The following is a 21,900-nucleotide window of genomic DNA, read 5'->3' as shown; positions in this document are numbered from 1 at the left end:
GCTGCTAAACAGTGGTCGGTCTCCTGGAGGCCACCCAGCTACCCCTTCCTCCTCCAGCGGGAGGATGTCTCACACTCACCCCCAGCTTGGGACCCTCCCTGCCCAGGAGAGGCACTTGACCAGGGTAGGGCTGAAGCCCGCGCTCCAACCGCGTGCGAGCCTGGCGCTTAGTTCCCCGCCGGGAAGGTTGGAGGCAGCAGCCCCCACGCAGCGCTCCCAGGTGTGGCTGGGCAGGTTCGCCCCCGCGTCGGGGGACATGCGGGGCAGGTGACAATCAGCATGTGTGTCGTCCCCCCCCCCTCCTTCCCGCTGACCAGGCAGGGCCATTAAACGGCGGGGCCGCTCAGCCGCCCTCCCCTCCCGCAACAACGGGGGGTGGCTGCTGGACTCCGAGCCAGGGCGCTGGAGATGGAGGCGGTAAGTACTTTCCAGACCGGTTCATGCAGGCGGCTCTCTCAGCGGCAGCCCCCGCGCTCCGGCTGCGGGGCCAGCTGGGTGACTCCGCAGGTGGTGCAGACGTGTGTGCACCGGAGGCGGGGCGGGCCGGGGGTCGAGCCCCATTGCTTACAGAGCTAGGCCGGGGAAAGTGTAAAGTGCCTCCCTGCCCGTGGCCTGCAGGCTCAGGGCGGCCCCTGGCTGTGGGGCCGGGTGACCAGATAGCAAGTGTGAAAAACCAGGGGGGGGGAAATCGGCACCTCTGTAAGACAAAGCCCCAAATATCAGGACAGTCCCTAAAAAACTGGGGCATCTGGTCACCCTAGCTGGGGGAGACGGGGGTGTCATGGGGACTGGAGGGGTTGGCCAGCCGCTTCTGCACCGGCGCCACCGCTATCGAGCCCCCTGCAGAGCAGATGCGCGGGGCGGGGGGGTCGCTGCAGCGAGCCCGCGGAAGCGCCTCCCGGCCCCGCCCTAGCGGGGCTCTGATTGCAACGTGCTGGCGAGGCAGAGCCCCGTGGGGAGCCGAGCCCGCTGCATGACCCGCTCCTAGCTGCCCCCTCGTGGGACATGCTGCCCCGCCGGGGAGTCCTGGGGACTGGGGAGAGGACTCGGGGGGCCGCCCAGAGACACTGCAGTATGGTCCGGCGAGGCTGGGACCCTGCCAGGAACTTTCTGCAGCGCCCCGCGGGGAAGCCTGGACGGGGGATGTCCCAGGCTCAGCTGCTCTCCAGTGAGGGAGGCGGCAGAGTGAAATGAGGACGTTTCAGGGAGCAGGTTTCAGAGTAGCAGCCGTGTTAGTCTGTATTCGCAAAAAGAAAAGGAGTACCGGTGGCACCTTAGAGACTAACAAATTTATTAGAGCATAAGCTTTCGTGAGCACAGCTCACTTCATCGGATGCATTTGGTGGAAATTTTTTTTTTCCACCAAATGCATCCGATGAAGTGAGCTGTAGCTCACGAAAGCTTATGCTCTAATAAATTTGTTAGTCTCTAAGGTGCCACGGGTACTCCTTTTCTTTTTTCAGGGAGCAGGAGGTGAACAGCGGGGGGGGGGGGGGAGACAGTCACAGCGCTCCCCAGAGCGCAGGAGGCACAAGCAAAAACACAACGGTGGAGGCTGCAGTCAGCCTTTGGCTTCTGCTCCTGCTGCGACCGGCCACCGGAGGACTCCCTCTTGGCGACTCGGTGTTTTAAACTTTTGTCCGATAGGCAAGCGTTGTGCCGCAGATCGCTCTCTGAGCAAAGGGCACTTCCATGATGCTTGAATAGCTTGCATTTATCGATGGTAGGAAAGAATGAAAACTAAGGGGAACATATCTAAACAAGCTGCAAACGTACTGGGGGGATGCCAACTACAAAGGTCTCCTCTTGGAGCTTCTCCAAACCATTGTGTGTGGGGTGGGCTGGGCTGTGCCCCCCGCCCCCCGTACAAACAAAGGGAATGGAGAGGAATTTGTCAGTGAGATTTCTGGTGTGCTGACCACCTCAGGGACCATGGTCACATACTGGTCTGAGAGGCCACATTTGTGTTGTCTGGCAAAGGTAATACGCAAAAAGAAAAGGAGTACTTCTGGCACCTTAGAGACTAACAAATTTAACAAACAAAGGTAATACACTTTATTTAGACGGTGGAATTGTGCTTTCTGTCCCAGAATCATCTCGCACTAGAGTCGTGAGGAAGAGGAGCACATATGGATGTAGCTCCTTAAAGAATTCACAGGCAGACGGGGAATATTATCCTTGGACAATGCAAATATTAGAGGGGCAGATTCCAACCCCAGGGCCCTCACAGAATAGTTTGCTGGAATCTTTCTGACCTCAGGATCATTGAATTTTCTACTCTTACCCTCTTTGGTTTTTATTGCAAAAGGGCATGATTTGGCCTCTGATGTTTAGACACACATGATGTGGTTAGATAATGGCTAATTGTTAACAGATGTAGAACACTCAGAAACAGACAAATGGAACTTTTCTAGTGCACAAATGAGAAGAATTTAAAAATCCTTAACAATGCTTTAAAATTTCAACAGTAATTGCTATACATTTGTCGGAAGTAATAATCCACAGTGATCCTCCACATCATTTTAATGACTGGCTGCTAGTCCAGCTATATCCTCAGATTAGCCTTGGACACTCAAATTCTAAGAAGTCATTGTCACAGCAAAGGTCTACGTGTTATGAGTTTAATTACTGCATTAAAACATTCCATCTCGCCTTGCTGGGAGTGTCCCCTGCAATTACAGGGAGTCTGGCACCAAAATGAGCTCTCACTTGCTAACAGACTTTCTGATTATATTTGTTACTCAGAGATGAATATGACCTTTTCATGTACAGAAGTTTACAAACCAAAAACATGAAAGGCCTCTCTAAAGCAAGTGGATGTAGACATGGAAATGTTCTTTTATCCTTTTTGCTTTATGTCCTAATGTATTTTCTCCTTGAAACCTTGCTGTAACTCTTCTTACAGCCAAATCAGCAAGTGTTAGGCCTCAAAAAGACTGAGAAGCTTATCTGTGGAATGGGTTGTCCTAATTTCAGAATTTCATTTGATGTTGGCATCTGTTGATCACTTCTCCGATTGCTGTGTAACAGCTTTGAAGGGCAGTTTTGAATTATGCAAAGTTTTTTATTAACTTCCATCCTCTGGATCTTTTATTGTATTTTCAAGGTATTTTCATAACACTCTGGGTTTATATTTGTTATCACTATTTTTGTGTTTTTCCCTCTCTTTTTAAAATTGCTGTCATAAAACCGTGGGTTTTTTTTTTTAAATAACTCTAATTGGAGATGTCAAAACCAAAAAATCCAAATGTTCTTGAGTTTTAGGGATGCTACTTTAGTTCTCCAATCAGACTGAGACAGGACCAAGGTGTAGTAGAGGATTGCAGGATTAGGGCCACGTTCTGATCTTGAATCATTGGGTCTAAATTCAGAGAAAATAATTTTAAATCAATGAAGTTAGTCTGGATTTAGGCCTGTGTAGCCAAGATCAGGATCTGGCTCTACAGAGCAAACATAGCAAACCACAGAAGGATGGCCACAAAACATCATTGTTCAGAATCAGAACCCCAAAAGAATGCTTCTTTGGCGGTCTGCAGAGAATCAGATTCTTAGACAAGTACCTGCAATTGGGGAAGAAGGCCAGGGTTTAATTATGTACAGTGTAAGTCACTTGTAGCTTCCTGTGAAGGCCAAACATCCACGCTCCCGTCATGGCTGATGGGTGCTTGGAAATTTGCTACCATGTTTGTATAAAGCATACAAAAAATCCTGTATTAAAAGAACATTAAGACTGTGAAGCTAAGCACTCAAAAGTTAGGAAATGCCAGAATGCCTATGCTGTCTTCATCCAGCCCCATTGTGCATGTAGATTATGATACAGTCTTTAATTACCTAATCATATATTAGTTTTTTCCAGAGGTCCCAGCTTCATCCAGTGCACATAATGGATAGCGTTCACTGAATGGGGAAACCATTTAATATTTACTTTTATCCTCATTCAGTGTGTGGCCTCATGCCTTATTTACTGCACACTATTTAAACTCTTACTAAATACAATATTATTCATTTTCTCATTGGCTTTTCTAAAACACTCATCATAGTATCTGAATGCTTTGCAAACATGAATGAATTTATCCTTGCAACTAGGGTTGCCAACTTTCTACTCTCACAAAACTGAACACCCTTGTCCTGCCCCTCGTCCTATGCCCCGCCCATGACCCGCCCCTTCATGCCATTCCCCATCCCCATCATTTGCTCTCCCAACCCTCACTCAACTCGCTCATTTTCACCTGGCTGAGGGCGCTGGCTGCAGGCTCTGGGGTGGGGCCAGAAATGAGAAGTTCAGAGTGCGGGAGGGGGCTCCAGGCTGAGGCAGTGGGTTGGGATGCGAGAGGGGGTGAGGGCTCTGGGGCGGGGTCAGGGATGAGGGGTTTGGGATACAGTGGGGGGGATTTGGGCTGTGGGGTGGAGCCAAGGGGTTTGGAGTATGGGAGGGGGCTACGGGCTGAGGCAGGGGGTTGGAGGAGGTACTGGTTCTGGGCTGGGGGTGTGGGTTCCAGGGTGGGGCCAGAAATGAGGGGTTCAGGATGCAGGAGGGGGCTCTGGGCTAGGGCATGGGGTATGAGGACTCTGCATGAGGGTGCAGACTATGGGGTGAGGCTGGGGATGAGGGGTTCAAAATGTGAGAGGGGGCTCCAGGCTGGAGTATGGGCTCTGATGTGGGGATGAGGATGAGGGATTTGGGGTGCGGGAGGGTGCTCCAATCTGGGACCAAGTAGTTTGGAGTGTGGGAGGGGGCTCTGGGTTGGTGCAGGGATAGGAGTGCGAGGGCTCTGGCTGGGGCTGCAGACTCTGGGGTGGGACTGGGGGTGAGGGATTTGGGGTGCAGTGGGGTGAGCCAACACTTGTGGCTCCAGCCCTGCGGGGTGGGCATCAAGACTCAGGGCTTCTTCCCCCTGCAACAGGGTGAGCCGGCACTTGTGACTCCTGCCCTATGGAGGGGAGGGGGCCCCGTGGGCCAGATGAAATGAACTACGGGGCCAGATCCGGTCCATGGGCTCTAAATTCCCCACCCCTGCCCTAGGCATTGGAGCCGGAGCGGGGACAAATATGCCAGCTACTTCCTGGAAGCTGCACAGTGCGGAGGCTATCAGGGAACCTGCCAGCACCCCTGCGCTGCCAACCAGACAGTCAATGGCCCACCGGGATCCTTTTTCGACTGGATGTTCCAGTTGAAAACCGGACACCTGGTCACCCTACTTGCAACTCCCCTATAAGGTATAATGGTATTGTCTCTGTTTTACATCTAAGAGTCTGATAGGATTATGACTGAAAAATTGAGATGGGCCTGACTTTTTCACAGTACTTAGCATATTTATGGCTCTTTGTACGTTCACACAGCTCTTATTGACCAGTTGACTGTGAGTGCTCAGCAGTTCTGAAAATCAGTTCCCAGGTGTCTCAAGTTAGGCACTGAGAAAACAAGGAAGCCACAGGGGCCACCTGGAAAGATCTATTTAGTGATTTACCCAGGATTACACGGATGCTTTTTGGGAGAGGCAAGAGAGAATCCAAATCTCCAGGGGGACATTCAGTTGCCTTAAGCACAAGGTCATCTTTTCTCTTCCTCCAATCCCTTGCCTCATTCACTGTGCATCTCCTAGTTTCTGCAACAAATGAGGCAAGGTCATACAGCACTGTCCATCCTGTGCACTGAATGAAGCAGGAGTCCTATGGAGAAAAAAAACAAAAAGTGTTACCATGTAATCAAAGACTATCATAATACAGGTATGAAAGGAGGCCTAATTAAGGTTGCACAGACAACCTTCATTCTGGCATTTCTTAACTTTGGAGTGCTCAGTGTTGCTCAGTGCTCAGTTTAATTTTGTTTAACATAATTTTAATGTTCTTTCCTAAAGTGTTTTTTAACCAAAATGAAAAACCATCTTGACCCCCCACCCCCGGGTCATCAGCAAGGTTGGAAACTTAGTTTAGAACCTTATACAGTACAGACCTGTAACTTGGGGTTAGTGGTGGCAGTATCTGGCTATAATCCTATGTATAGATCAGCTACTTGAGGGGATTAGACATGCATTTTCCTATTCAGTTTCACAGCTGTTTGGTAGCAGCAGAGAAGTGTTGGTAGTCGGGAATACTGGGTTCTACCTATAGTTTTCTCTCCCCACCCCACTTCTATTTCCCCCACCTACATATATATACACAGCCTATCCCTGTCCTCCTCTGCTCCTTTCTCCCTTGACCTGCATGCACCCCCTTCAGTCTGCTGTTGTCCTCACCTCTCTGCATTCAAGCAAGTCAAGATGCTTCCTCCTTTTCTTTCACACTGCTTGGATACCAACAGGGGGAATATTGAGAGCATAGGGGAGAGAGTGTCCCTGCTCTCAGTTCAGTACATGCTAAACTTTCACAGTTGCATGAAATTGGGAGGGGCAGGGAGTCAGACAATTATTTTACAACAGTAGACACTGATATTTGGAAAATTAAAGCTTTATAACCATTAAAACACAAATTGTCACCATCACATGTCAAAATATACAAAGCAAATATCCTTAAATCAATTGATCATATCGGTTTTTACAATTATTTGGTTGTCCATTTGGAACCAGCCAAATTCAAAGTCTAAATCACTGGATTTTGTCTCTAAGTTCTCAGGCAGCATTTTTCTTACTTTGCTTATTTGGAAATTTCAGTTATTATGAGAGGAAATATTTTAGACTCCAGTTTGTGTATGTGGACAATGAAATCAACATTTACTGATAAACATTTAATCCTTCCAAGCCTACATGTAATCCAGGGATTTTGCATATCTGTAGCACCTTCTGCCTAAGAGTGCTCTATAAACAGTGGTGAATTGACCTTTGCAACACCCCATGTGATGTAGGGAAGTATTAGTTGTCTTATCCATAAAATAGGAGATAAGTCACACGAGGTAGAGGGTCTGATTTTTTTTCAGTTACTAAGCGCTGGCAACTCCAATGGGAGCTACAAGTGTTCTGTGCTTCTGAACACCATGCCCTTATGAGTGATTTGCATAACACCACACACAGACTGTGTTAGAGTCTGGAGCAGAACCTACAGCTCCTAAATGCAACTCCTGTGCCACATGATCTTCCCTGATAGCTAGTGTCTGGGATTTTTAAAATTACATCTGTAATCCTATTTTTCTCTCTTTGGTCTCAAGTCCCAGGAGCATATGTGACTGTCCTGCTCAGGAGAAAACTCATGGAATTTCATACCTGTCTAGCTGAATCTACCCTTTGTATTTTGAATAACTTTATAGGTGGATTTTACATCCTGGAGCACATAGCTGCAAAAGAAATTAATGCGATTACATAAATATCTATGAAGTGCATTAGCATAACTCATGTTTTCCTGTGCGCCTTGTCTTATGTAGAATTTATCCTTCAAATACTGTTATGTCAATATTCTTTTCAAAATACAAACAAATGAATACATACATTTATAAAAAAAAGTTTACACTTTAGGAACAGCTTGTTTAGCAGACACTAAAAGAGTTTAATTTTCTGGCACATTCCTTGTTGCTTCATATCACCAAGGCCAAGTCTTATACCATGACTGGAACCAAATGTTACTTCCTAATGAAAAGTAATGCATGATGCATGAAGTATCAGGCAATTCATCAGGAACAAGGAGGAGATGGCCCTAAGGCGCAAACAGTTTGCTTTAGAATATTATAGCTACTTAACCCTTTAGCATGAAATGGAAGATGTGTAAAGAGACAACTTTTTAAAATACATTTGCCTCTCAAAATATCAACTTGATTCAGAACATGCAATGAAATACACATTCTGCAACTTAAAATGTACATTAGCCAATCAGATGTTAAAAGTTAGTCCTGAATCCACCAGTGTTAGTGTGTGTTGGAGTGGTAGGGGTGGGGGTGATTTAAACAACTGTAATGAATCTGAGCTGAAGTTTTCTTCTTTTTGTAGATGAAATTATATTGAGTGTTTTAGCACAGTCAACGGCATGTTACTGAGATTAAAAATAGTTACAGTAAGTATTAAACTTAATTTTTGTGACCAACACTAATTTTTGAGTCCAACACTAATGATTGCCATGTTGCTGAAAGCAAAACTATTTATACTGAAAGTTTTGAAAGAGTTCTCTCTCTCTCAATATAACTTCAGTCACAAATGGCAGAAAACTGAAATGGGATAATTTATAATCATTTAAATGGATACAGTCAACTTGAAATCTAGTCAATCTAAGAAGTGAATTAGAAGCAGTTCCAGGAAGTACGTTGCTCATGAGTTCCCTTTCCAATGTTGCTGTTTGTACCACATTTTTCTTTTAATTATATTTTTCTCCCTATTGCTGTAAAAAAGAACCACACAAACTGGGGAGACTAACAAATGAAATGCAGGAGAGACAGTGAAATGAACTAGACAAAGTGCTGTCAAATGCACAAAGTAAACTAAATGAAACAGAGGGACCACTTTTTTCCTCTGATACTTAAGTCATCGTAGGTGTTACCTGTATCTGTAGTCACATTTATCCACAATACTAAGTGAAGGAATTTCAGAGGACATTTGATTTTTTTTTAAAGTTGACTCTGCCCTTTTAAGTCAAACAACACACATTAATGTTTATGGTTTCTTGGTTACTATTTACCTCGTGAATAGCTGCTGTACAATTTAAGATGCAGAATTTATATTTTGTTGGATATTTTGCATTAAGATGCTATTTCAGAAGGAAAATGCTTTTTTAAAAAAAGCTCATTCTTTACACAACCTCCATTTCATTCCAGAGTTAAGTAGCAGTCCTAGACCCTCATTCAACAAAGAACTTAAGCATGTGCATAACTTTAAACCAATGGGACTATTCACATGATTAAAGTTATGCATATGCTTAAGAACCTTGGGGCCTGATCCAAAGCCCAGAGAAGTCAATGTGAGTGTTTTCATTGACTTCAAAGGGCATTGGATCAAAAACCTTATTGAACTGGGGCCCTAAACAGCTCACTGTTTGGCTTAAGGCCAATTAATGGAAGTTCTGTGTGCACAATGAATGCAGAATTGGATCCCAAATGTAATAATCCTAACGTATTACTCTTTTTTTTTTATTGTCTTATAGTTGAGTAAACTACATAAACTATGTTTTGGTAATCAAGTCAGACCATGGAATGTAAAAGATATAACACAAACACCCAAGCTTTTGCATTTGTCTAAGGAAAACTTACTCAGGTATTTCATATATTTACATAAAGTTTAAATGACTTAGATTTAATTGTTCATTATCATTATTAGCCCATACCTATTCTTTCGGTTAGCTTAGTTGTGCTGAATTAACTTGTGTCAAAACAGTTATTCTTATTTTTTTTAAACTACTCTGTTTAGTAAGAATTCAGCATAAGAACTCTACTTCTTCCTGAAGGGGTTAATACCATAAAACAAAGACATCTGGCAGAAGCTGTGGGTGTTGGCTGTGGCAGATCCCAGGTCCGTACCAGTCTCTACAAGGGAGCTGTCATGCTTGTTGATTTATCCTTCCCTAATGTCACGGGGTACGGGATGTTGAAACTGTGGCTAGAATGTGAAATACTAAATCATAATCGTCATTTTTTGTGTGTGTCTGGGGAGGCTCATTTTTGGCCTCTGCTCACAACTTGTAAGAATTGGAGGCAATTCCACATATTTACAAAATCTGGTATATAGCACAAAAAGGCTACGGTATTTCGGCTTTCGAAACACTGCATATATTAGTGCACAACAGTGAATGATGGCAACAATTTAAATCAAGGCATAAACTGATGAGATATTACAATAGAAAATATGGAAATACATGGAAAGTACCTGTAAATGCCTTATTAAATGAACTGTATTCTGTGGTGTTGCAGTGGAAACCACATATAACTCTCACAATTTCTACACAGTAAATTAATTTTCTTCCTTCAACACAGTTTGGCTAATTAATTAAGCTTAGCTATAAGCATATTATGTTTGTTGCTTAACATCTTCTTGAAAGCATAACAGGTTTGCATGTAAAATTTATGTGAACCTAAGTTTCTGCATTGTAGATAGCAGAAAATATGCTATGCTAGCTTGCATTAACCTTTGCCTATAAGCCTTAATTTTTGCCCCATTTTCTGTCACTGTGAGGCATACCATAAATGGCTGGTTATGCTATTGAGCAGAAAATGAGTGTCATGATTTTTTAATCAATAGATCCATATATAATAAGAAACTATCCAGCAAGGTAAACTTAACAATTCATGTTCTTCTGACACAGTAGATTAAATTACACTTTTTCTTGTACTCAATGAATTGTTTTATTTTTTGCTTTCCCAATATCTTTAGCTACTTCTCAGGACTAAAATAGTAAAGAAGGCATAGCCCTGGACTATCAAAAGTTTAATGCAAAAGATAATATTTATGTTCTATTCCTACCTAATACACAGTTGCAGCATAATTAGTTTCCTTCTGCTACTTTCTTAAAGCATGATGGTGATTGTGCACTCACAGTGGTAGAATGAATGTACGGTGATAGAAACTTTTAATGCTTACAGAGGTCAATATTATGTGTAACAGCTGCATCTTTCTTCTCTGTCATCATACATAAGCTTTACACATTGGGGTGTGTTCTCTCCTGCATGCATTACTTCCATAAGTCTTAATAGATGCCTTGCATGTTAACCAGATGAACATAGGCACTTATACTGTAACATTTGGAATCCAATGTCTAAAACGTTGCTTGTTTTATGAATATTTTCCAAGTTAAGAAGTAAAAAGTGTTCTTCACTTCTGCCAGAATAAATCCAAATTTACACCGGTATAACTGAGGTCTGATTCTGACCTTGAATGAGCAAGTTCCAAGTAAGCAGTCTGCTTGAATGTGTTCAAATATAAATTAAAGGCCAAACTCTACTTTACACCAGTACAAATCAAGGGTACTTGCATTTAAGTTAGGGGTTATTCTATGTTTGCACCAGTGTAACTGGAAGCAGAAATTGGACCTAAGCAACCAATCCTACTTCACTTAACTCTATAGTAAAACTGCTATTGATGTCAACAAGAGCAACAATGGGCTCTAAATCCTTATTTAGGAAAAAATGTAAAATGATTTTTCTAAATATGACTCTTTGAGGTTCCAAATGCAGTGTGCTCACTTATTCCCATATCAAATTTGCTCAGTACACAAATAAAATTTGTATCCCCATACTTAGTATACCCAGAAACTCAACATGAGCTCTGACAGCCAAACTGGGTTCTTTCCATTTCATGCATCTGTATGAATCAAAGATTCTGCTGGCCAATTTATACCCTTAGCTACACCTGTGCAACCTGTTGTCCTTAGTGATAACCCTTTTCCACATTTAGAGCGAATGGGATTGCATAGCCGTTACTGAGAATATAATCTGAAGACAACAGAATTGCACAGGCATAGCTGTGGCTACATTTTCAGGTAGAACTGCCCTTTAAAACATAGCTGACTGTCTTGTTTCATGAGATACTCTGCATTCTTCTTTCATATGGCAATTTAAAAAGCAACACAAAAGGTTAATGTTCCAGTTAGCCATCCACTCTATGGCTTCCAGTGACATACAATGAATCACTCACAGCTAACCCTCTGGAGAAGGATCTTAGAGGGCAGAGGTTTACTAGATATTCCATGGTTTAGCTATCTTCTTTACATTCGCATATCTGGCTGTCCTTCATTTTCTATTTGTGTAATAGGTCATTGCAACACCCTTGTGAAGTTCGGTTGCAATTTGCTGTGATCCAGATCTTAAGTGGCATGGTGAAGATGGGTGGTTGGTCTGTGGGATCCGTGATCTTGATCCCTCTGTTTTTCCATAGTCTCCACTTCTTATCTTTTGATTACTGTCTTAAAATTGTCAGAGCTTTGGGCACTAGCCAGGCGGGTTTCCTGGACTTACGGCCGCATCTGGGGCGGACTAAGGGGTTGGAGATCTTCATAGACTGACAAGTCTGGGTTCATTATCATACAGTCGTATTCACATATTATTGCTGCTTCTCTTTGGAGGGATGGTGTTAAGATATGTACAAGGATGGGGGCCAGATTTTCGGTGTTGACCTCAGCACTCCTGAGACAGTTCTCATAGCAGTGTTTAACTGCCTGTTGACATAAGGTATGAGTTTTTCCTCTTTTGATGTTTTCCCTCAAAAGCTATTTTGCTTGAAATCGTTGCTTTTTAGACTGTGGAGCCATCTGTCGGTATTCAGCCGCCACGTTGTGGCATTGGTCATGACAAAGAATTTAACAGCTAGAACCATGTGGATATTGTCATCTTCCTCCCCTCTGAATTGAGGACCACATTTTAATTCTACTTTAGGCAAGGTCAAATAGTTAAGAATCAGCAACTTTCCTAATACTTTTTTTTTCTTGTGAACCTAATCTTCATTACAAGTTTCATTCTGAAGATCAACAATGGAATGTTAAGTATGGAAACAAAGAATTTCTCACCTGGAGGTCCTGATTCTTTTCTGCCTTCCACCTTCAATCATCACTTACGCTTACTCATGAGGAAGGAGAAAGTAAAATGCTACTGTTAGATTTGGAAGCATTTTACATCCGCTCTACGGATGTTGGTGACAACACAAGCTGTAAGGCAGTGAAGAATCAGGCACCACATGTTATTCAGTGTGTTGTCTTTCTGATGCTTACTGCTTTCAAGTCTGAATCACAACGTCCAGATTACCAGCTATGCATTTGAATTTGGTTGTTATATTACCTTGGATCATAGTATCTACCCAATCTAATCTTTGTCCTCCAGGTTCTTGTACTGTGCCCATTGTAGTGGTATCTGAGTACATACAGTAAAATTGTTTCTAGCAATGATGTTTAGATCCCACAGAATGTCATTTAAGCAACACCCAAATAGTAAGAAGAGAATATACAGTGTTGTGAACATTCTCTCTCAAAGCCATGTAAGCCAGGACAAGTCAGGACATTTGGAAGTAGCCTAAAGCCAAGGGATATGGCTTAGCTCTATGAGCCCAAAAGTGGAACGACATAAATTTAGGAAGTTAATAAAGTGTATAAGCTCTCACAATGATGTGCCAATAAATAATGTCAGCATACCCTCTCTGTCTTGGCATGGCTTATCTTTCATAAACACAAAACCAAGCCAGACACACTAACTTCCCCACCTCTGTTATTCAGTTGCATCCCCATGTACATACAGGAAAATGGGTTTGGAGGGCATGTACAAGCAGGGTTCTCTTTTGCTTATTCTGGTGCCTTCTCAATTCTGTATGTGACTGGAAATGCCACACATTACTGTTCTTATGAATTGTGTTGATCAGGCTATGTCCCTTTTTAATATCCAAAGAGTGTTTCCCCTGTAAGTATTGTATGGGCACCTAACAATCTGATTGTGCCCTTCTGCATCGCACCTGCCTGCAAAAATGAGATCAGCTTCTCTTGCATTTAAAGAAGGTAGATGTTTTTATTTGGGAGATATGCTGAACCAAGCTCTAAAAGTTATTATCAAGCAGAAGGTTCATTCTTCTCTTTGCTCTAGAAAGCCTGGGGATGGAGAGATGGTCATGATTTTTAAGGCCAGATAAGTATAGTAAGGGGTCTAGGCACTCATCTAGAATCAGAGGCGTTTGAGGTCAGCATTTTACAAATCATTTCTTTAATCTCCCATTTGGTAGAAGTAGAACCACAGAAAGTGCCCCTACCTCAGATATCTTACTGTGTGAGGGCATTAGCCTGCTCCATTGAAATTAATGAATGCAGGATCAAGTCATTACTTTAAGAGGAGACACAGCAGCTGAGTGAAACAAACAAAGGAAAGGAGCAAGGGTCAGGTAATAGTAATACACACGTTTGCACAGACTGCTATTTGCCTAGCTTTCAGGGACAAAGTTTTAATTTGTTAATGGAGACAAATAAGTAGATCAGAAGCACTATTTTACTATCTGGGAATGGTAATGTTAGAATTATTCAGAGCTCAAGACTCTTGTTTGCTATTCTTAGTACAGAAGCATGAATGATTTCCTTCATAGTCAATCTTCTATTTCCACTGAATCTGATTTTTCAGAGAGTTACAGCCTAGGTTGACTAAAGAAAAAAAGGGACAGATTCTGGGACAGGAGGGACACAAGTGTAAACTGGATGCCATTAGACCTATTATGTATTTATATCATAAATAAGATCGTAATCTGGCCCAAAGTGTAAATTTCATAAACTCAATTATATCAGAATAAAATTTCATAAAAGGAAATATATGTTCATGAATAGAAAATCAACTAGCAAAGAGATCTGTAAATTTATGGTTTGAGTTATATCTCCATTGAGATTTCTTCATTAATTTCTAATAAACATTGATATTTGTTTGTACATTCAGAAAATATTTTTTTTGAATGCAAAATTTATTCAACTTTTGAAGATGGTTTCAGTCCAAAGTTCTTTATATGTAGACATCAAACCTAAATTTTAAAAATATTTGGAGGAAAGTGCACCACTTCAAGATTTCAGTGTAAATTGCATTTTTTTCAGCACTAAAATAGTTTGTTAAAAAGTCATGTCAAAAAGAGATTGATGTTTGGGAGCAAATTTTCCCACTGCCTTCACTGGATCTCAATTATTGTGGGTGCAAATATCTGTGGGTCAAATTTAGTATATACTAAGTTATTTGTTCCCAGACTTTGTTTCACTTAGGCTACTAAATCTCTGTGCCTGGAAATGCGGGGCTTAAACATTTAAGAGGTCTAAATTGAAGGTGCAAATAATTCAATTTATTATTTGCACCAAGTAGAATGGAGGCCAGTGCAGAAAATCTATATCTTTTAAGGATCTAGGGCATGGTGATGGGGATGGAGAATGCAGCTGGGGGTAAGAAGAGACGTGGTTTAAATGGCAAAAATTGCCATTGTCCACATGCAGTTATGCATATGGAGTATCTGGTTTATTTGTATATGAGAAAATGATCAAACCCTGGTAGAATATCACTCTGAGTCTGATCCAAAACCCATTCCAGTCAATGGGATTCTTTCTGTGATTCTTGAAGGCTTTGGATCAAACCTTCTCATAAAAGTTTTCATCACAAATTAAGCCTATTTAACTTTATTTGCTGTGTTGAGCCTTTAAAAAGAGATGAACTGTCTGAGTCACATGATTAATTTTGAATGCCTGAGGTCTTTTTTTTATAATAATGCTAAAGACAAGTTGTTTTTGTTGTTATTGTTGATTAGATTAAATCTGTGGGGAAAATACACAGGGAAATGTGGTACATAGCTGACTTCAAGTCTTGACATGATTGTCAACCTCTGTACAATTAAAGGTAACACCACTGAGATTTAAATTTAACCTGTCAGTTGGTTGCCACATTGTGCTAATTTTAAAAAAATCTCTGTCCCCTCCTCATGCTAATTACTACTAATGCTCTGTAGTTTGATGTGAAATTAAGTTTGGGGTAAGATATAGAAGTTGATACTTTAACTTAATTAGTTGTACTTTTCTTAATAAGAGTGACACAGTTCCTGTTATAGTCCAACATACTTGGGTGAATTAGTACTTTTTAATCACAAAATACAGGCTTTGGGGAACCCCAGTGATCCAATACATTCTTGACTGTTGTGATAAGGGTTAGATTGTGAACCCCTTACTCACATTGGTGAGCATTTAACTCCCTGCAGTAGTCCCATTAAAGTTCAAGGGAACTATTTCTGTGAGTAATTGCTCAACAGTCTGTCCCTAAAGAACCACTGCTACCTTTTGCAAGAGTAAGGGATATTGGCTTCAGTTCTCTGGCCAAATTCTGTTCAAGCAATTACATTCTGTCTACCTACATCTCGCTGTAGTTTAAGTTGATTATTACCTTCTTTGCTCTCTGCCCTCAGATGTGTGTAGGGGGTGCTGTCAGCTGTTAAATAGATATCACTCTCCATGCAAACTTCAGTTGCATTTCACTGAGGAGTGAAGTGATTTCTATATATCTCTTTCCTCACTTATCTTGCAGGGGTGTTGCAGCTTAATTAATTGGCTGCAAAGGATTTCGGGTCAGAGGAGAGGTATTAGAGGTACAAAGAGTTATTTACTTATAAATGAATAGATGCTTAAATTATTCAAACAGTCTGGCTAATATACAGGACTTGTATATTATCGTATAACAAATGCACTGTACAGATGAAACCACCTAGCCCTTCCCTCCATTTTCAATTTACAGCAATAATAATTCTCAGGAAAAGCCTTTGCGGAGTTTAAGAACCAGCTAGGGTAAATGGACCTTAAACTGTCCTCCTAACCAGTCATTTGTTTTCAGGGAAGGACTTGGGCTTTGATCGTTATTGCTAAAATGGCAAAGTGCAGCCTGGTCTCAAATGCCAGTAAATGCTGGACAATACACAACTACATTCTTTTCTTTTTGAATGGCACCATACACTGGACCCACTCTTTGTTTGTGTGTGTGGTTACAATGCGTCAGATTCTGCACTCAGATTTACACCAGTATAAATGAATGAAGATGCTGACAGAATATCTTTGTACGTCTCAGCTCATTATCTAGTTTGGGTGCATCTTAAAACGTGAAAAGGTGGATCAGGCATCTTTGCTTTAGAAAATCCGTAAGAAAAAATTTACTTATTGATGTGGGGGCTGCTTTAAATTATGCCATCTGCTGTGATCTCACGGAAACCACTGTGCCAACCAGCTATCAGGCAAAATGCCAGGAACTCCACCCCGGAATGCTTTCTACACAGCTGGATGTGGGAAAGAGCAGGTAGCACAGAGTATTATGCTCTAATAAATTTGTTAGTCTCTAAGGTGCCACAAGTACTCCTTTTCTTTCTGTTAAGAGTGAGCACCATGGAGAGGGTGGGAGGGGGAGACAAAAATCCTGCAGATCCCTGAGGCTGCCTCATTATCAAACACACTGAACAAGGACTAAGGGGGTGGGTGTGAACCTTCTAGCCACCCCTGAAAGCACCAGGGAAGTTACCAATCAATCGGGCCTCGCTGTGAGAAAAGAGGAAGTAGTAGGAGCCAAAAATTGCTGTAGATAAGGGGCCATATGTAACATATTCCTATATAGTATGAAGGGCAAATATAAACCTCTCCTCTAGTACAGTCTTCTTACTGATGTCCATATTCTGTTTTTAACTTTTCAAGTGGTCTATGGCTGCAAATCTGATTTGGATCTGCAAATCAAGATGTAGGCTGTTAGTCTCTTATTTGCAATAAGAAGGTTTTATACATGCCCGAGTGGGGCATATTGTGATTAACTTCAGTGGGCAGGATCAGACACTACAGTTTAATTAAGGCTCATTACTATCAAGTTCCTACACTGCTGTAAAAACACATTGTTTACAAGATAATGCTGATTACAATTTTCTGAGTTTTCTACCAATCTTTGTTCCTTTTGTGTTGTGTGAAACCCATGACACTCAGAAACAGCTAGGCCCACAGCCAGGTAGATTTCTAACTAATTTCACAAGTAAGGATAGGTTTTTTGACTTCCTCAACCCTACAGCAACCACAGTCCCAACTCTCTCATTTATTGGAGCACCTTTAGCACTACATATTTCTAATTATCCTGCAGTTTGGTTTCAGTCTCCTCCACCAGGAAAATTCTGCCTTTGGGTTCTGTCAGCAGTTAACACAATAAGATGTGCTGGATATGGAGTATCTTTTTGAAGTGTACTACCAGAACTGCCCTCAATAGATATTTATTGTACTTATCTATCACCATTTATCACTCATCATCCTGAGCTGAGATGCATGCTTCCCACTTTCAAACCTCACTTCCTCTGTATAGCTGGTATGCTCAATAACCCAGTGCTTAACCATCTCTGCTGCCTTTGTTGGAATGTCAGCTGCTCAGTAAATACATCAAGGTGCCCATTTGAAATTCATTTCAGAAGCAACATCTTTGCGGCATGAACAATCAGTATCTCACTCTTTACCTCACTCCATCGTTCCCAACCTTGCAGTTATATTCTTTTCATTTTAATTTGCATCTCCTGCCTGGAAATCTGTTTGAGAATTCCTGCCTGCTTCCCATACCACAGGAAAGTTGCCTATATGTGTCTCAGAACCAGTGCCAGCATCTTCTTCTTGCTTTCTAGCAACTTCCAGAGTGGCATAAACATGTGTGCTGGAACGTGAACTTCAGTGTGTGCCAATGCCACAGGAATGAGGAACTGCATGTACTGCATTGATGGGTCCACTTCGGAGTGAACAGACATCCACATCACCAAAGCACCATCATGCTTGATAATTTCAGTAGAGAGACCAAGAAAGTAATATCTTTTCTCTGGGTAACTAGTGGATTTGGTTCTCCTGTACTACCAATCTTGCCCTCCTAGACTGCCAACCTTGCCTTTTATTGCTTTGATGGGCTTTGTCCACCAATTCTAGTGATCAGACAGACTTGCACTTGTAAAAAGGAGTAAATTCAAAAGTTTTATGCTTTAACACAAAAAACAACCAACAAAAAACACACATTTTCTACAGCTGAATTTCTCCATAGTTTTGTGGCAAGAAATCAGCAAGCAGCCCTCTCTTCACTGAAGATTTAGAACTATAAAACATTTTAAAATGTTTCATTTCTAGAAGCACAAAACACAATCAGAGTCTAACATAAGAAATGGCCCATTCGTTTTCTTTTAAAATCTTGGGTATATATTTGTTCCCTAACTGAGCACTTCTATAAGACATTTCAGCCTGCGGCAAGTTTTTTTTATAAACACTGAACAATAGGACTTATGATTGAAGTGACGGCACACTTTAATTGTAACACCACTGGCCCACCCCGTAATCAAAAGCATGTTTGCTGCAGTTTAAGACTAAAAGTTGATATCTAAAAGTTGATATCTCCTGTGCTAAGCAGTGACTTTTATGCTTTCTGATGGTTTCTCAATTTAAAATGTTTTCCCATTCAAATGTGTAAAGAATAACCCTAGCCCTAAAGAATATTATTTGAGTAGGATGAGCTATCTTCTCAGCTGGAGTAGGTCAGCATAATATGGACTTCAGTGCAGCTATGTTGATTTGCATAAAGCATGATGACTTTAAGGAGCAGCTAGAGTTTGCAGTGCACAGGAAACTGGGGTTCTCCAAAAGATAAATTATGTTGATTTCTGTAATTTATTTGATTGAATGTCACATAAGCGAACAATATTGAGTATGGCTGAAATTCACAAATCCCACTTAATCCCAATTTTGAGTGCTTAGCTGGGCCCTTAAGAACTGCCTCGGGACTTGTACTGTCCCTCAGCATATGGGTGTGCAGAGGGCCAATTCAGCTTACATGAACTATCCTAATGAGCAAAGCAAGGCAGCTCCCATAACGACATTTGATTGTCAGGCAAAGGTCCATTCTCTCTAAGGTAAAGTATCTAGTCCTGGGAAACTGAAATTAGTGACTTGAGAATTTGAGACCCTGATCCTGCACTGGGATCCACTAAATATTGTACTCTATCTGTTTCATAATACTCTGTGTGAGAGCACCCAGTAGCATGGAAACTGCCAACAGCTGAGAGCAATTACTGCCATGCCTCTCTGTGAGAGTTCTCAGGCCAGAATGTGGCTATCTGGGGGACAGTAGTGCATTGTAGACTTACTCCCAAGCTTGCTGCACACTAACTTTGTGTCTAGATAAGCCCTCTCAATGTGGGGTTAAGATAATTTGGAATAAGGCATTCTTATTCGAGAATAAGAAGTCCACACAGGAAGTTATTCTGGAATAACTCCCAATGTAGACAAGCCCTTAGCTGCCTGAAATTCTCTCTCGTGATGTAACATCTTTCTGAGATTGACAACAGCCACATAACCTAAGAAGCAAAAAACAAAATACCTAGAATTGGCTCAGGTGCAACCTGGTGATCAAAGATTGTTACCATTGATGGCTGTTTGGTGAGCTATGTGAAATGGGCTGACTATCTCAGTACAGTTCTTTGAGGTCACGCTCGTAACACAGAACACAACTTGCTGTTGGCAGTCTGAGAAGAAAAAACAAAGATTGAACAGGCATGGAAACTGAACAATAGTCCTGCCCTCACAAAGGTTTCTTCTCATCAAGATCGAGATCAGCTGGTGTGGGGAGAAACTTGCATTGCGTATACTATTGTCTGTGCTGTATCTGGTGTGTGGATTGATAGCTATCTTGCCTCTAAAGGAATGTCAATCTGGCACACTTTACAAGCATTAAATTCCCTTTAAAATGTAAATAGATGAGTCTGAAATAACATGCCTGGTACTAGAGTCACTCTTACATGTGTTTGGAGTACTTCTACCAGATAACCGTTAATTTATTATTACGCTGCTTAATGTTCCTTGGTAACTATTGGTCTACTGTCAGTTCTGTCCCCCAGAATTAATAGTACCATACTGCCCATGTGGTCACTGTGCAAGCTGTTTAAAGTCACTTGTTTTTGCGGAAGACTGTACTGTCTCAGTCTCCCTTTAAGAGTAGGTTTAAAAAAAAAAGTAAACATATCCATAAACATTTCAGTCTGCATCATTTCTAGGAGCAGTACTCAGTGGTGTTCTCTGATTCTTGGACTAACTTTTGGTAATCCTGTAACATCATGAGTAATAATATGTTAACACACTGTCCATCAAAAATGTTTACTCTTAGAGTGACAGTTAACACATCTGGACTATATACTGTTTGATCTGAAATAGCAGATGCCGTCTACTAGTAACAATGACAAAACCATGCTCTGCCTGAGCAGTTCAAAGCAAAAAAAAAAATCTAAGGACCATTCTCATACTCAGACTTTTTTTTTTTTAAGTAAACTGCATTTGAAAGCAACAATAGCTCTAGTGATGTACTTCCCTAATAGTTATTTTAATGCCCAACTTTAAAGCAATACTGAGAATATTTCAAAGTTAAGGCAGGAAAATTATTCTTCTGAAGGATCTATGTTGTATTTTTGTACTGGAGGTGACATTATTTAGTGCATATACTGTTTATCTTTACAGAATAGAAAATTAAATATAGTATATGTTCAGTTAATATTGGCAGAGAGGTTCTATAGAATGATGGTCCATTTTTAATTCAGAGTAACTCTGGTGGCATCTGTGCAGTATATTGGTGTAAATCTAGAATAACCCGATGGCCTGATCATATCTTTCTGAGGTCCAAGCAAGGACCCTCTGTGAGTGGATCACACCCTTCCAATATGTAAAGGAGATTTTGCCTCCTCCATGGCAAATATCCCCTCCCATGGACCTCACAGAGGGTGTTCTGTGGGCCCACACAATAGGGAAAGGAACTAGAGCTGTAAAAGACACCATTTCTCCTCCACACACACCTTGCCTTTGGAGATCAAGAAGGAAAGATAATTTAGCCCCAACCTGTATTATCTTTCCAGTGGACCCCTTCACAGGGGAGATCCTCCCTTTAAGTGCAATTCTTAGGGCAGCCACTAATGGTAGAGTCCCTGATAGCAAGGCTCTAATGGAGTTGCATTCCAGGTGGATGTAGGGATTACCAGATGCACAGGACTCTGTGTGGATGACCATGATGTGCTGCTAATGCTTGTGGGTCTGCAGAGTTTGTGGGCCATCTCCTGTGGGCTGTTCTGTGGTTAGGGCAAACATCATTTCCTCACCCCCACACTTGCTCCCAACCAAACAGGGTAAATCTGTGAGGAAAAAACGATGGATTTCCTCCCGTTCATCCACTGCCGGTGACTTTTCTAGCAGGAGATGATGGTCAGGCCTAGAGCAGGAACAGGATTTAGGCCCCCATCCAGAGTATCCTGGTCCAATAGCTGGATGTTTACCCTTTTAACTTCAATTCAAAAAAACACTAGGTTATAAAATGTGAAATCTTTATCAGCAAAATGTGATGTCCATAGAAACAATCTTGAAATTTCAGATTAACATGCCCAATAAATTGTTGCTCAGGGATCTTTTTTCCCTCCCCACTCATTTTAAAAAAAACAAAAAAACAAACTATAGACCTTCAAGCTGAGAGTTTATGTAACTAATGCCTTACAG

At 41.6% G+C, this 21,900-nt stretch overlaps 1 protein-coding gene across 1 annotated transcript in view; it reads left to right on the top strand.

Moving 5' to 3' along the window:
* Positions 1 to 298: 298 nt before the first annotated feature.
* The window catches only part of BNC1 (basonuclin 1), a 100,857-nt gene continuing 79,255 nt past the window's right edge, over positions 299 to 21,900 (top strand). The window contains exon 1 of the mRNA XM_038419393.2: positions 299 to 417. Coding sequence (XP_038275321.1) covers positions 409 to 417 — 9 coding nt within the window. The 5' untranslated portion in view covers positions 299 to 408. The remainder of the gene's footprint in view (positions 418 to 21,900) is intronic.

This window comes from Dermochelys coriacea, chromosome 10, assembly GCF_009764565.3.
Source record: "Dermochelys coriacea isolate rDerCor1 chromosome 10, rDerCor1.pri.v4, whole genome shotgun sequence".
NCBI classification, from domain to species: domain Eukaryota; kingdom Metazoa; phylum Chordata; order Testudines; family Dermochelyidae; genus Dermochelys; species Dermochelys coriacea.
Note: the sequence above shows the minus strand (reverse complement) of the source record. Positions and strands in the feature narration are given on the sequence as shown.